The sequence below is a fragment of the Arctopsyche grandis genome, chromosome 6, assembly GCF_051622035.1.
Source record: "Arctopsyche grandis isolate Sample6627 chromosome 6, ASM5162203v2, whole genome shotgun sequence".
Classification (NCBI taxonomy): domain Eukaryota; kingdom Metazoa; phylum Arthropoda; class Insecta; order Trichoptera; family Hydropsychidae; genus Arctopsyche; species Arctopsyche grandis.
In genome coordinates, this window is record NC_135360.1 from 16,168,334 (window position 1) to 16,180,483 (window position 12,150).

Below are 12,150 nucleotides of genomic sequence, written 5' to 3' on the forward strand. Positions count from 1 at the left end.
AAAATCAATATTGGGTTGGTAAAAATGTGAAAAATAAATTAAAATCACTTATTACAACAATCCAAATTTTTCTTGTAATAAAAATAATGAAACACTCAAAATACAATATTTACTCTACTGGCAACATTTATCAAAATATTATTATCCCTTATGGCAGCACCTATCAAAACGTCAGATTGTGTTGATGTTTGCGGGATGAGGCTATGGTTTTTAGCCTTATTACGAAATGCTCTATAAAAATGTAGTAAAATCTATTTTAGTATTCTTCGTATTAGTTAAACAAGTAGAAAACAAGTGTGATCATATACATGCCAGGGTTTCTCAAAATGTGTTGAATGATGGATTTCATAGGTTAGTAATCATACGTTTGAATGTGATGTATTGCATATCTCATGCCCACATATGTTAGTAACATGACTCAACCGTTCCAGGGAAATTAAATACACCATTAACCTAAGTGAACAAAAAGGACTAGATGTTTGGTCGCACGGCGCATGCCGGCTGACTTTAGAGCAAATTTTACCATCCGGTGCATATGTGAATGCCGATGAATTGCAAGACATGAGGAGATTGAATAAGGTATTTATTCTGGAATCATAAATCACGCATCACTATCAATACTAATGTGGAAATATGTATATCCGTGTAAAGGTTCATGCGTGTCCAGTGGGCGATGTAGACGTTGAAAAACCAAAACATATGTCACGACCCATCACCGTTCATATGTATTCCCTCGTAAATTCATCCCGATTGTCCATCACTCTGCCAATACATTTGAGATATCACAGGGCGAAGTCAAAAGGAGGGTCTGTATATTATGAAAATGTTACCAGAAAAGTAAAGAAACTTCATTTGAACTAAATGTTGTATTGCAGTTACGAAGCTGTACGGATTAAAAATCCTTGGATATTGCTACGTTGTCCCAATAATGTATTTAAGTTGTGTGAAAGCACAGATACTATCGTAGCACCTTGTGCTGCTTGTTCACAACACAAGTGCTCTTGGCACAATATAACAACAAAGTCTGTAAGTTTTGTAATTGTGTATTACACATCAGTTTCTTTTCATATTTTTACCCATACCGTTGAATGACTGCTTTTAACTTTTATATAATTGCAGTTGACGAGTCCTTTGGAGATGGTAGTACCTGTGGGAGATTTGAACGATTTTACAAATGTTGCTCTAGTCACGTTTTTTGTGTCCTTTATTGGATGTTTTTACATCATATCTGTTTTAAGTAAAATCAGCATGTCGGAATTAAAGTGCGCTGCATCCGTACAGAAACAAAAGAAGAAAAATTAATGCAACAGCATTTTAAATTATATTTAAAGTTTCAGTTGTTTTTGAGAACATTAAAAAAAGCATTATGCATTAAAAACTAGAATAAAATATATTTGTATTTTATTTTTTGCTTTTATTTTTTCCAAGACATTGTATATATATATAATAATAAATATATAATAACTTTGCATCACGTAAAATACATATTTCCTAATGCAATGTAAATATCACACAATAATAGGAATACATGGAAGCAATTCAAAAGAACTTAACTGATGAGTCTTACAATTGCTATTGTGAAAAAAATACAAATGGTGACGTTACTGGTCCACGTTATATAAATGTTACTTAAAAAATATCACTATAAATACTTAAAACACTTATTCCTAAACACATTAGTTGAAAAAAACATACATTTGACTTGATACCTGTATTAATCAGCTAATTCACTAGTCGTACTTTGATAACTTTATATGGCACATCTATTTTGCTGTTGCATACAAGATAAAGCATTTTTATTAATTAACCAGTTTCAGTACTAAAATAGCCACACTACTATATGTACATATTTTAATGAGTATAAAAAATTGTTTTTTTTTTAGACATTTCTTATCCTTTATGCAGTACAAAATATTTAAATTTAAATGTTTTACTATTTCATTAAATAAGTGAGTAAAATAATCTAATATACATACATTGTATATGCCATAAAACAAACACATGTAATATACTGATATTATATCAAATACAATATTGACAGTCATTGTGCATTTAAAATGAACCTACATAATATAATAAATATTATTTAATATACATCTAATGGTTTTTCTTAATTTTTGTGATATTTTTTTTTAATTTTAAATATAATAATTATAAATATTTTTATAAACAAATCACAGATAAATAGATTGTTGCACATACATGGTAACTTAATTTATTTTAAAGGGCCATTCCCGACCTAAGTAGTGTAATATTGATTCAATACGTTGATACAATACATTTCAGAGCGGAAATATTAATTAAAACTTTATTTTGTGTGTATTTGGTTGTTTTAATTAAACTTCTATATGTATTATTCATGTGGTATTTGATGTATGCATAACTTTGTATCATATTCCAATCTTTATTTCTCTCAATATTTTTCATTTTCTTTGTTTGCTTTATCTTTTGCCTTTGTTTCTTTTTTATTTTTTTCTAAAAAAAAAATATAATAATTAACAAACTTTTATAGCAACAAATACAATATGATTAAATAACGTTATAAGTACTTTACCTATATCTTCCTTATTTTTATTATATTCGGGATCGTTCCATGGTTGTAATTCACATGTGCCGAATAACAACCAAAATAAGTTAAACAAGAAATAAATAGCTGCTGACAAAAAGAATATAGGCCGCCAAGCAGAAGCTTCTGACTCATTCTAATAAACGAAATTAATAATTATGCATCATCTTGGAAATAACAATCAACAATTGTTTATATTATTTGCAATTAAAAAATAAATACTTCTGGACTGATGAAAAATCCTACAGACAGTGGAGCAATAATAGAAAGAATGTTAGCACAGCCATTTGTTATTCCCATCAAAACACCAGCAAAGTTTGGAGCTAAGTCAATGTGGTTAACCTGAATCATTATCAAAAAAAGTTATATTATACTATAGTATTATATTGATTCATGTTTTTAATATTTTACAACTTACCTGGAATCCTACATAATGACCAGCATTCAGTCCTACAGTTAAAGTTAATAATCCTACCGCCGTTGTTACATCAGCAGGTGTATAAGAAAGACCTATCAAAGCTAAACCAGGGCCCCAATGTCCTAGAATCAAATTAAATAAATTTTAATCAATATTAATTTCTAATTAATGCCGGTACATTATTTTTATCGCAGCTCGCACTTGCAAAAAGCGACAAAAGTCTTCATCAATATACCCAGTATTTTTACAGTCACTAATATATTTTCGATGTATATGTACAAACCTGTTTTTTTATACAAAACTACATTAAAATTTCTTAACATACGACTATACGAAAATACGTGAGGTAAAAACATTGTGTATATAATCTAAGAAAATTTTTAAACTACATACCAATTGTATTTGCAACTTTTCTTGCTACTGTCACGGAAACTATTTTATTGTTGATGACGTAATCAGAAATAAAACTAACTACAAAACTCAATATCCACATAACCAAATAGGGAAGAGCTGATAGTAAGCCGTTCTGTAATTTATAAGAATGTCATATAAGTTAATTCAATATACATATTATATATAGTTTGTAAGTATAGTTCCTTACACTTTTAATATCAACACCTAGTACAGAGCCCATGTATGAAGGCATCTCTGTCAAAAGCATCCAGAAGCCCCAATTTTGTCCACAGTGTACCACTATTAGAGCCCAAACCGGTAAACTAGTGAAGATTGATTTCCAAGGTGTTGGATGATGCTACATTGATCATAATCAAAATTAATCACACACATTTGTACGGTGGCTTAATAGAAAAAATACTTGAAATCTATTATGATTACTTTTACTTCACCGTCTTGTCCAAGTGACGTTTGTATGTAGTCACGTTCTGCTTTCGATATCAAACGAGAATTGGCTGGGGTGTCGGCTCCCAAAAAGAACCATAAAACTGCCCAGACTATAGCGGCAATACCCATGGTATAAAATACTGAAGGCCAACCCCATGCTCCTCCACACAATTCGCCAGCCAGAGGAAGTGCCACAACGGTACCGAACTGTGCACCTAGATTTGACAACAATTGTAAATGTAAAAAAATTATACAATCATAATATTATTTATAGTTAAATAGCTATTCTCACCTGCATATATGTATGTACTTAAACGTCCTCTTTCAGCCGGTGGCGCCCATTTACCAAGTATAGCATGAGTTGATGGATAAAAAAATCCTTGAAACAGTCCTTGAAATACACGACACGCACATACAGCCCCCCAACCACCCTGTCAACAATGAAATATACATAGTTTTATAATATACATACATAATAAGTGTATTATATATAAGCCTTCAAGCTACTTACATTTACAGCTGCAAGAGGGATTAAAATGGCAATTATACCATTTCCTGTTAATGAAATGAGTAGAAGAAGTTTTCCACCAAAGCGTTCTGCAATTATTCCAGCGGGTACTTGCGATATTATATATCCCCAAAAGAACGAACTGAGTATTGTATCTTTAGTTGATCTTTCCCAAGGAAAAGTCTTAAAAACATTAAATGATCATTAAGCTCATATGTATTTGTAAATTGCAAATGTATTATTGTTCGGTATTTGACCTACCTGTACATCGGCTGTCGATGAGTTGCTGTCGGTCATAGCCACTATTCCTACACTCATACTAACTCTTACTCCATATGCTACGACTAGTCCCAAAAATATCAAAAAAGCTTGTAAATGTCTTATACCAATAGGCCCTGAAACAAAAAATGTGCATAATTAATCAAATCTGAATGGATCTATTTCAATGATTTTATTTCATTTCATACTATATAAAAGGAATAAACCATTGAGTTAAAACTTTTACAATAGTGAATTGCGATAAATCTAATGTATTCATTTACTTGCATGACCCTCGGTAAACAGTTTGATTGAACTTGAATTCTAATTGCAATTTTTTTTATTATTATTATTGAACAATACGTGTTGACATTCTGCAACACGATTATTTACTGTAATTGATATAAACCCTTTCGTGCCTATTTTTCAATTTAAAACGTTTCTTTTTTACCTTATCTATGTACGTAGTAATAATAAATGAAGTTTTGTGATCATGCGAAAATTCGAACTCCAGATTTTGACTGATTCTAACTCAGAATCGATCACTGATTGTTGATCGATCGATCAAGCAGTGATGATCTCGAAAAAAATTGTGTGTGTGTCTGTGTGTCAGTGTATTTTGGGGATTTTTTGAACACCGTTGAAATTCTTATCGATTTTTTCAAGTTTTTAAGTTGACCGGAAATGGTACTTCCCCTTTGGGTCTACCTCACGGGCCGGAATGTGAAATTACTGAAAACGCAAATATCGGAAGGCAAAGATCGAAAATCGAAAGATCTTAAGTCGAAAGATAAAAAAAAGGGTGCATGGTAAACGGTACATACTCACGTACATACTCACTTAATTTGCGCGAACAGGATACAACAAGAACAAGAGGAACAGGCTTTTCCCCCCGTATTCTACGCGCGCACATTAATACTGGAGGAAAAGCCTGTTCCTCTTGTTCCTGTTGTATACTGCTCGCGCAAATTAAGTGAGTATATACCGTTTACCATGCACCCTTTTTTTTGATCTTTCGATTTTCGATATTTGCCTTCCGATATTTGCGTTTTCGGTAATTTCACATTCCGGCCCGTGACGGAGTCGGCGCGCGCACATTAATACGGGAGGAAAAGCCTGTTCCTCTTGTTTCTGTTGTATCCTGCTCGCGAAAATTAAGTGAGTATGTACCGTTTACCATGCACCCTATTTTTTTGATCTTTTGACTTAAGATCTTTCGCTTTTCGATCTTTGCCTTCTGATATTTGCGTTTTCGGGCGTTTCACATTTGGGCCCGTCACGGAGACCGTGTTAATACATATGTATTAAAAAAAGTAGTAAATAGTTGACGTAAATATAGAGTAGAATTGTCTACATTTCCTTCAATTTGCAACGCTTGTGCTAGTGCTCGTTATCTAGTACAATTTCATGAAATGACTGGGTATATGCATGTACTTAAAATCAGCATAGTGTATTGAAGTTTTCTTGTACCTACTAATTTTTGTCACTCTGACATTTTTCAAGAAATATTGTAGTGACGCGTTAGGGTTAAATATCTACAATACCACGATACGTTTAAAAAGCAGTCATTTGTGCATGGGAGTTCCGTAAATTTATATTGTTATCTTTACAATGGCAGCATTCCGATCTAAGTATGTAGTATGTACTTGCATACTATGAGGATTTTTCCCCTGTGCAACTACATATAATGCATAGTTCAATATGTCGTACCTAGTTAATTCCAATTCAATCAGTTCACGTTTAATTATATTGTAATACCTTAATGGAGCATTACTTTTTATTAGATGGATAAAACAGGAAAATTTATTATTCACATAACCTTTTTAGCATTTAAATATGGATTGTATGTATATATGCAATAATTTCTTCTTTTGTTTAAGTAATTATTACTTGATTTTAATTTTAATTATTTTTTTTAAACGTAAAAGCTGTTACATAATATTATATTTGTTATTTTAACCTAGAACAATATAATAAATAAACCTTAATTAATTAAATCCCGTTAAAATCCTTTATTCTAATTAGAGACAATAGTATCTATTTAATTTCACAGTACTATAAAACAATGATACTTATTTTAGAATTGAGTCAAGTGATTTGTTGATGACCTGATTTTATGCCAGTTGTTGAAAGTTATTTGTGATTACAATTTTAATTGTTGAATACTTTATATTTTATGAACATAAATATCTACGTATATAAAGAATACTTTACTACCATAAAACTATTAATGTTTAATATTAATGAATTATATTAACATACATATTTATATATAGTACCAATGTTGCTTGAGCGATTAAAAATTAAAAAAAGAATCCTTGCAAGGACTCCGATTTCTTCCGTTATGAGGCAGTATATCAAATTTGGTGGTCCTAAACTGAAAATTGTGGATTTGTATAATGATATACACACATTGTTTATTTTTCCAAAAATTAATTCTTATATTTAATTATAAAATTGATTAATATCAAAATAAAATTGATTAATATTAAACCAAACAATATATTTAATTGTCACAAACCATAAAGTTTGATGAACTATTAATTAGATAAATCAGTGTTTTAAGCTATGTACTCTCTAAATAAATATCGATTGCATAATTTTTTAACACAATAACTCTGCAAATAGTAGGTCAAGTCAATAAGCGTTCAATGATTTTCTTCGTTTATTTTTTTTTTTTTTGTAATTTTTTTATGTGTATTTATGTTTTGATACATTTTTATCGCATTACAAGGTAACACACTATTTAATTTCGATTATTCAACGAGGAAATGTCAACAATTCTAGCAATATACAAATTGGATGACTATATCCATTTTATATTTATCGACAGAATAACTGAGAGTAAATGTTTGCGAACCGATAACGTATTTTTAAAAGTTGTATCATTTTTTAACTCAAAAAGGTCAGACAGCGGAATGAACCTTTTATCACCTAAAAGCAGTTTTGACTTGTTTTCTCAATTCAAAAAATTGAATGGTCTTATACATATGTACCAATTAGTATTATAATACAATATGGTCGAATGATAAATATTATATTTATGTACATACATTCAAGATTTTCATTTGAATTAAAATAACTATTAAAATAAATATAATGATGTTCACTTCTGTGATGTTATTACCTACAAATATCCTTCAATTTTGAACCTACATACATATGTATATATTTATTGTTTAGAGACAAATATATGTACCTATGTGTTGATGTTGCGATATCACTTAAAAATAATTAGATATAATGTAAGATTATATCGTATCGTTAATACACAAACAATGAAAAAATAAATTAGAGCTCGAGTTTCTATTTATCGTAAAAGGACACTTATTTTAAGTGTTATTTCCACGCGATGTGATTATATACATAGGTATGTACTGAAGTACTAGTTTTGAAATTTTAAACTTACTTTGGAACGAAAACACATCAATTTTTGGTGTAATAGTTATCAATAGAGACACTCAATACTGTTTGTTTATGACAATTGACCCAAAAACCATTGTCAAGTTATGATTGCTTTATAAATCAAACTTATATCAAACTAAATTTAAATTAACAATTCTTTTCATCCAATTGAATTGTGTATTTTAATATTCAATTACTTATTAACTAGTTAAGTATTATGTATAGTTTTATTTTTCTCAAAGTTCATATAAATGTATTCAACATAGCAAATTAGTTTAACATAAGAACTGGATAGTCAACAACAAGAATATGTTTTAATTTTGTTGGTAAAATGTATATATTACCAAATAAGTAAAGAGTAAGTCCATCACAACAGATATGGTAAAACCAGTTTCGATTGTTTGTAAAAAATCGTTATATTTACATATCTTGATTTTTAGTTTTTGTTGTTTTTGTATAGATAGATATGTATGTTTCCGCAATCATTCAAATCATCTTTATTGTGCATTGTGAACAGCGAAAAATATTCATTATCTTGAATATACATACATACATTCAATATTTTTTCTATAAGTTTTTTTTGGCTATTGAAAAAATTGTATTTAAAATAAAATTTCAGTTTTTTTCAAATGGTTTTTTACAGAGAGATTTTTTGTCGACGATGAGGATCTTCCATTAAAAACACAAATGAGTTCTTCTTATTGACATGCACTATAAACATGTACATGTGTAGTGTTTGCTTATTTGTTTAATTAAGCAAACACTTTTTGCAAAAGATTTTTCGCAAAAGATTTCAATTAGCGTCTACTTGTGACGTTTGTATTTTCAACTATCGATCTTTAATAAAAGAAAAATAAATTTTGACACTTATTAAGTTATGACGGTGATTGCCTGGCGAAAAAAATATTTACGTTGTGTGTATTTAGTTTCAAAGCAGGAAGACAATTGAAAATAATATCTGTCAATATACATACGTATGTATGTAAAGTTTTACGATGTAAAAGTCATGATGTGGCAGTCACGTTACGATAATTCGACGATTAATGCCAAGCATGAAAAAAGAACAATACGAGGACATTGAATTATAGGAAAACTAATGAAATTGGAACGATTTATATATCATACTAGCTGAACCCGGCGTGCGTTGCAATGCCAGAATAAGGCATGCAATTCCCGTTACTAACGTCTCTTCGTCATAAACCAACTGGTAACGTGGTTACGTGGTTACCAACGAACACATTCCCTTGACTACACAATGGTGCTTCAAACTTTCGCGTCGGTAAAATCGTAATTACGAATATTATTATAAAGAGGTTTTTTCCCATCTTTTTTCACAGCAAGCTTCCCGGACATGCATACAACAAATCCTGAAAGTTCCATCGTAATCGGTTGAGTGGTTTAGGAGCCTATACGACACGGACAGACAAACAAACAGACATTCAATTTTATATATATAGAATATTATAGATTACTAGTTGTTTTACCCGGCTTCGCTCAGTATTTGTAATATAAACAGCGTAAACATGGCGAATCTAATAGTAAATATTTATTTGTTTTTTTATTATATTTATTTCAATAGACAAAAAAATAAACTCGTCGTCGTAGAAATTTTGACTTGTTTACGAAATTCCTAACCAAAGATACAAACTTACATACAAAGTCTCTTTCGAAATTATATATTATATACCTACATACATATACATATGTTTATGTACATGCAATGATAAAACGAGACAATCCAAAACAATTTCTATTTTTTTTTTGATTATATTTAACAGAAAATTGTTTATTTAAAGAATTTGTTGATTACTTAATCGTAAATTCAAAATATACATTACATCAGCGGTCCCCAACCAAGGCCTGCGGGCCAGAACCAGCCCGCGAACACTTTTTATCAGGCCCTCGGCTTTTTTGAGAAGCTCGTAAAATTTTATATGAGAAAAAATATTTTCAAAATATTCCCTTCACGATTTCGGTCAAAAATATGGCTTTGGAATAACAGCATCTTTTGCACGTGCACACTGTGAACAAGATCTCTGACAAATTGTCTTTTATCACTTCATCAGAATATTAATATAAGAATAATTATAATTATATCAGATATATCTTATATCTGATATAAGAACTTTTATCAGAATAGGTGACGATTTGTCAGAGTGTTTGGACGTTTTTTTCCAACTTTTTTTTGATATTGATATCAACGATGTCAACGATAACAACAATTGGAATTAATCGATCTTCGAGCAAAAGATGGTTTGAAATCATTATTTAGAAATAAATATTACGCTAAATTGGAATCAGATTATCCATAAATAAAAGCATTTGCTAGAAAAAATATATCAATTTTTACACATAAGCACATACAAATACGAATAGATGTTTTCCAAAATCAAATTCATTAAAACGTTATATCGATCTTAGTTAAGATCAGCATTTAGAATTTTCTTACACAATTTTAAATTATGTACATAGAATTAAAAAAATATGCATGTATGTAGTATGTATATATGTGTACATATTATGCATGTATGTTTAAGTATGATGAAATGCAGATTTTCGACTATTTTATAATACACACACATATATTATAGTTATATAAATATTGCCACCAAATATTGTTTAATATGTGCATATTGGCATTTATGCAACCCACATACATATTTCTGTTTTAGTTATGTATGTACATTATATACACAATAACAGGTTTATTAGCTTGCTTACTTTATAAGACGAATTTAGTTGAAACTAATATGTGTATAAATTTTAAATAAACGAAATCTTTGCTAATATTAATCGATTAAACATCAATTGGTTACTATCTTAATACTTAAAAGCAATGCAGAAGTTATGTAAACAAAAATATAATGATGGATTAGTTCATTTAGTTTATTGATATCGTTTAAGAATGGACTTAAGTGCCTCTATTAAAACATGTGTATATTAAAAATGCAACCAATCATAAAAGTGTTGTTCAACAATTAAAAAACAACTGGAACTTATGTACATATATATATATTTTCAATCTCATTTAAGGATATGTTTAATAGAGGTACCAAATGTAAATGAAAATTCATCGGAATAAGAACGAACGTTATCCTCTTCGTCGATTTAAAATTAAATTTTCAAGTTTCATTAATCTGTCGCCGAATACACCGATTCTTGTTATTTCAGCTGTAAATTTTCAAGTTCGTACGAATTTCAAAGTGTAAAATTGGGCACGTTTCAACTACTTCAAATATGTAAACCCACTTTCTAAAACATGAATGATCATATCGTCAACAAATATATGTATAATACAGTAGAAAGTCTTGATTAACTTTAATAATTGACCTTAATACATCACGCATAAATGCTTTGTATGTACTTGTTTTTTTTTTGCTCGTTTTCACATGGTTTATAATCATACTTTATACCTTAACAAATAATGCATAAATACCTGGTCTGGGCGCAATTTCAGGTTCCTTTTCAGCCACCGTCGTCTCATATTCGATACTTTTATCGAACGACATTTCGTACGGCTATAATTGATCTTTTTTTGAATCGATAAACAATTAAACCGACTTAATTTAACCGTCTCGAACGCTTCGTAACATGTATCAGTTAATTTAAACTGGGACTCGCGTGCGCGCGCAACATGTGCGATTCCCTGTTTATTATTAGAAAGTTAATTTAGATTTGAAAGTTTTTGATTTATTTTCGTCGACGAGGACGCTTCGTTTCTACGTATCCGTGTTTTGATTTTTTTCAGTTCTTCATTTTCATAGTGGTAAGTAAACTTTTTAAAAATAAACGTTGAAATTTAAATGCGTTAAGTATATCGACCGCTCTTATTGAGCGATCGCGAACGACTGGCGCTCACTGGTAGAGCAACGCAGATGATTTTTTTTCGATGCATCCGCGTTATCCGTGAATCGGTTAAAGTGTTGCACTGGATGATGTATGAATTGTTACATTCACCGGTGATTGTGCTAAGTGGGCTTTTCCAAAGCTAGCAGTCGAATTTTGAGATGAACTGTGCACTTTCTACGTGCCTTTAGTTTAATTGTTTAATTTCGCTTTCTTGTGCCTATTTAAATAAAATAAAATAAAAAAATAAAAAATAAAATTGCCATATTTTATATGCTGATCAGGTCTTACTTAATTAAAAATAATTTA

General features: G+C 30.0%; 2 protein-coding genes across 2 annotated transcripts; one reads left to right on the forward strand and one right to left on the reverse strand.

Moving 5' to 3' along the window:
• The first annotated feature begins 76 nt into the window (after nt 1-76).
• PIG-X (Phosphatidylinositol glycan anchor biosynthesis class X) lies at nt 77-1,404 on the forward strand. Its single transcript, XM_077433622.1, has 5 exons — nt 77-351; nt 432-579; nt 652-806; nt 876-1,026; nt 1,120-1,404. Exons 1-5 carry the CDS (start codon nt 227-229, stop codon nt 1,300-1,302), a joined length of 762 nt encoding a protein of 253 aa, XP_077289748.1. The 5' UTR covers nt 77-226; the 3' UTR covers nt 1,303-1,404.
• Nucleotides 1,405-2,299: 895 nt separating this feature from the next.
• Nucleotides 2,300-11,925, reverse strand: LOC143913886 (putative inorganic phosphate cotransporter). Its single transcript, XM_077433928.1, has 11 exons — nt 11,432-11,925; nt 4,594-4,727; nt 4,336-4,515; nt 4,117-4,255; nt 3,819-4,039; nt 3,586-3,735; nt 3,378-3,510; nt 2,985-3,106; nt 2,789-2,908; nt 2,555-2,702; nt 2,300-2,475 (listed from the first exon to the last, which is right to left on the reverse strand). Exons 1-11 carry the CDS (start codon nt 11,502-11,504, stop codon nt 2,414-2,416), a joined length of 1,482 nt encoding a protein of 493 aa, XP_077290054.1. The 5' UTR covers nt 11,505-11,925; the 3' UTR covers nt 2,300-2,413.
• Nucleotides 11,926-12,150: the final 225 nt, after the last annotated feature.

Bases quoted from the DNA above. Each gene is read 5' to 3' on its own strand.
- LOC143913886 (XM_077433928.1), bottom strand. From the start codon at position 11,504: ATGTCGTTCGATAAAAGTATCGAATATGAGACGACGGTGGCTGAAAAG. The intron at 4,728-11,431 runs GTATTTATGCAT...TTTTTGTTTCAG, and splicing joins TGAAATTGCGCCCAGACCAG to GGCCTATTGGTATAAGACAT. The intron at 3,107-3,377 runs GTATGTAGTTTA...ATTTGATTCTAG, and splicing joins AAAAGTTGCAAATACAATTG to GACATTGGGGCCCTGGTTTA.
- PIG-X (XM_077433622.1), top strand. From the start codon at position 227: ATGCTCTATAAAAATGTAGTAAAATCTATTTTAGTATTCTTCGTATTA. The intron at 352-431 runs GTTAGTAATCAT...CAACCGTTCCAG, and splicing joins TTGAATGATGGATTTCATAG to GGAAATTAAATACACCATTA. The intron at 1,027-1,119 runs GTAAGTTTTGTA...ATATAATTGCAG, and splicing joins ACAATATAACAACAAAGTCT to TTGACGAGTCCTTTGGAGAT.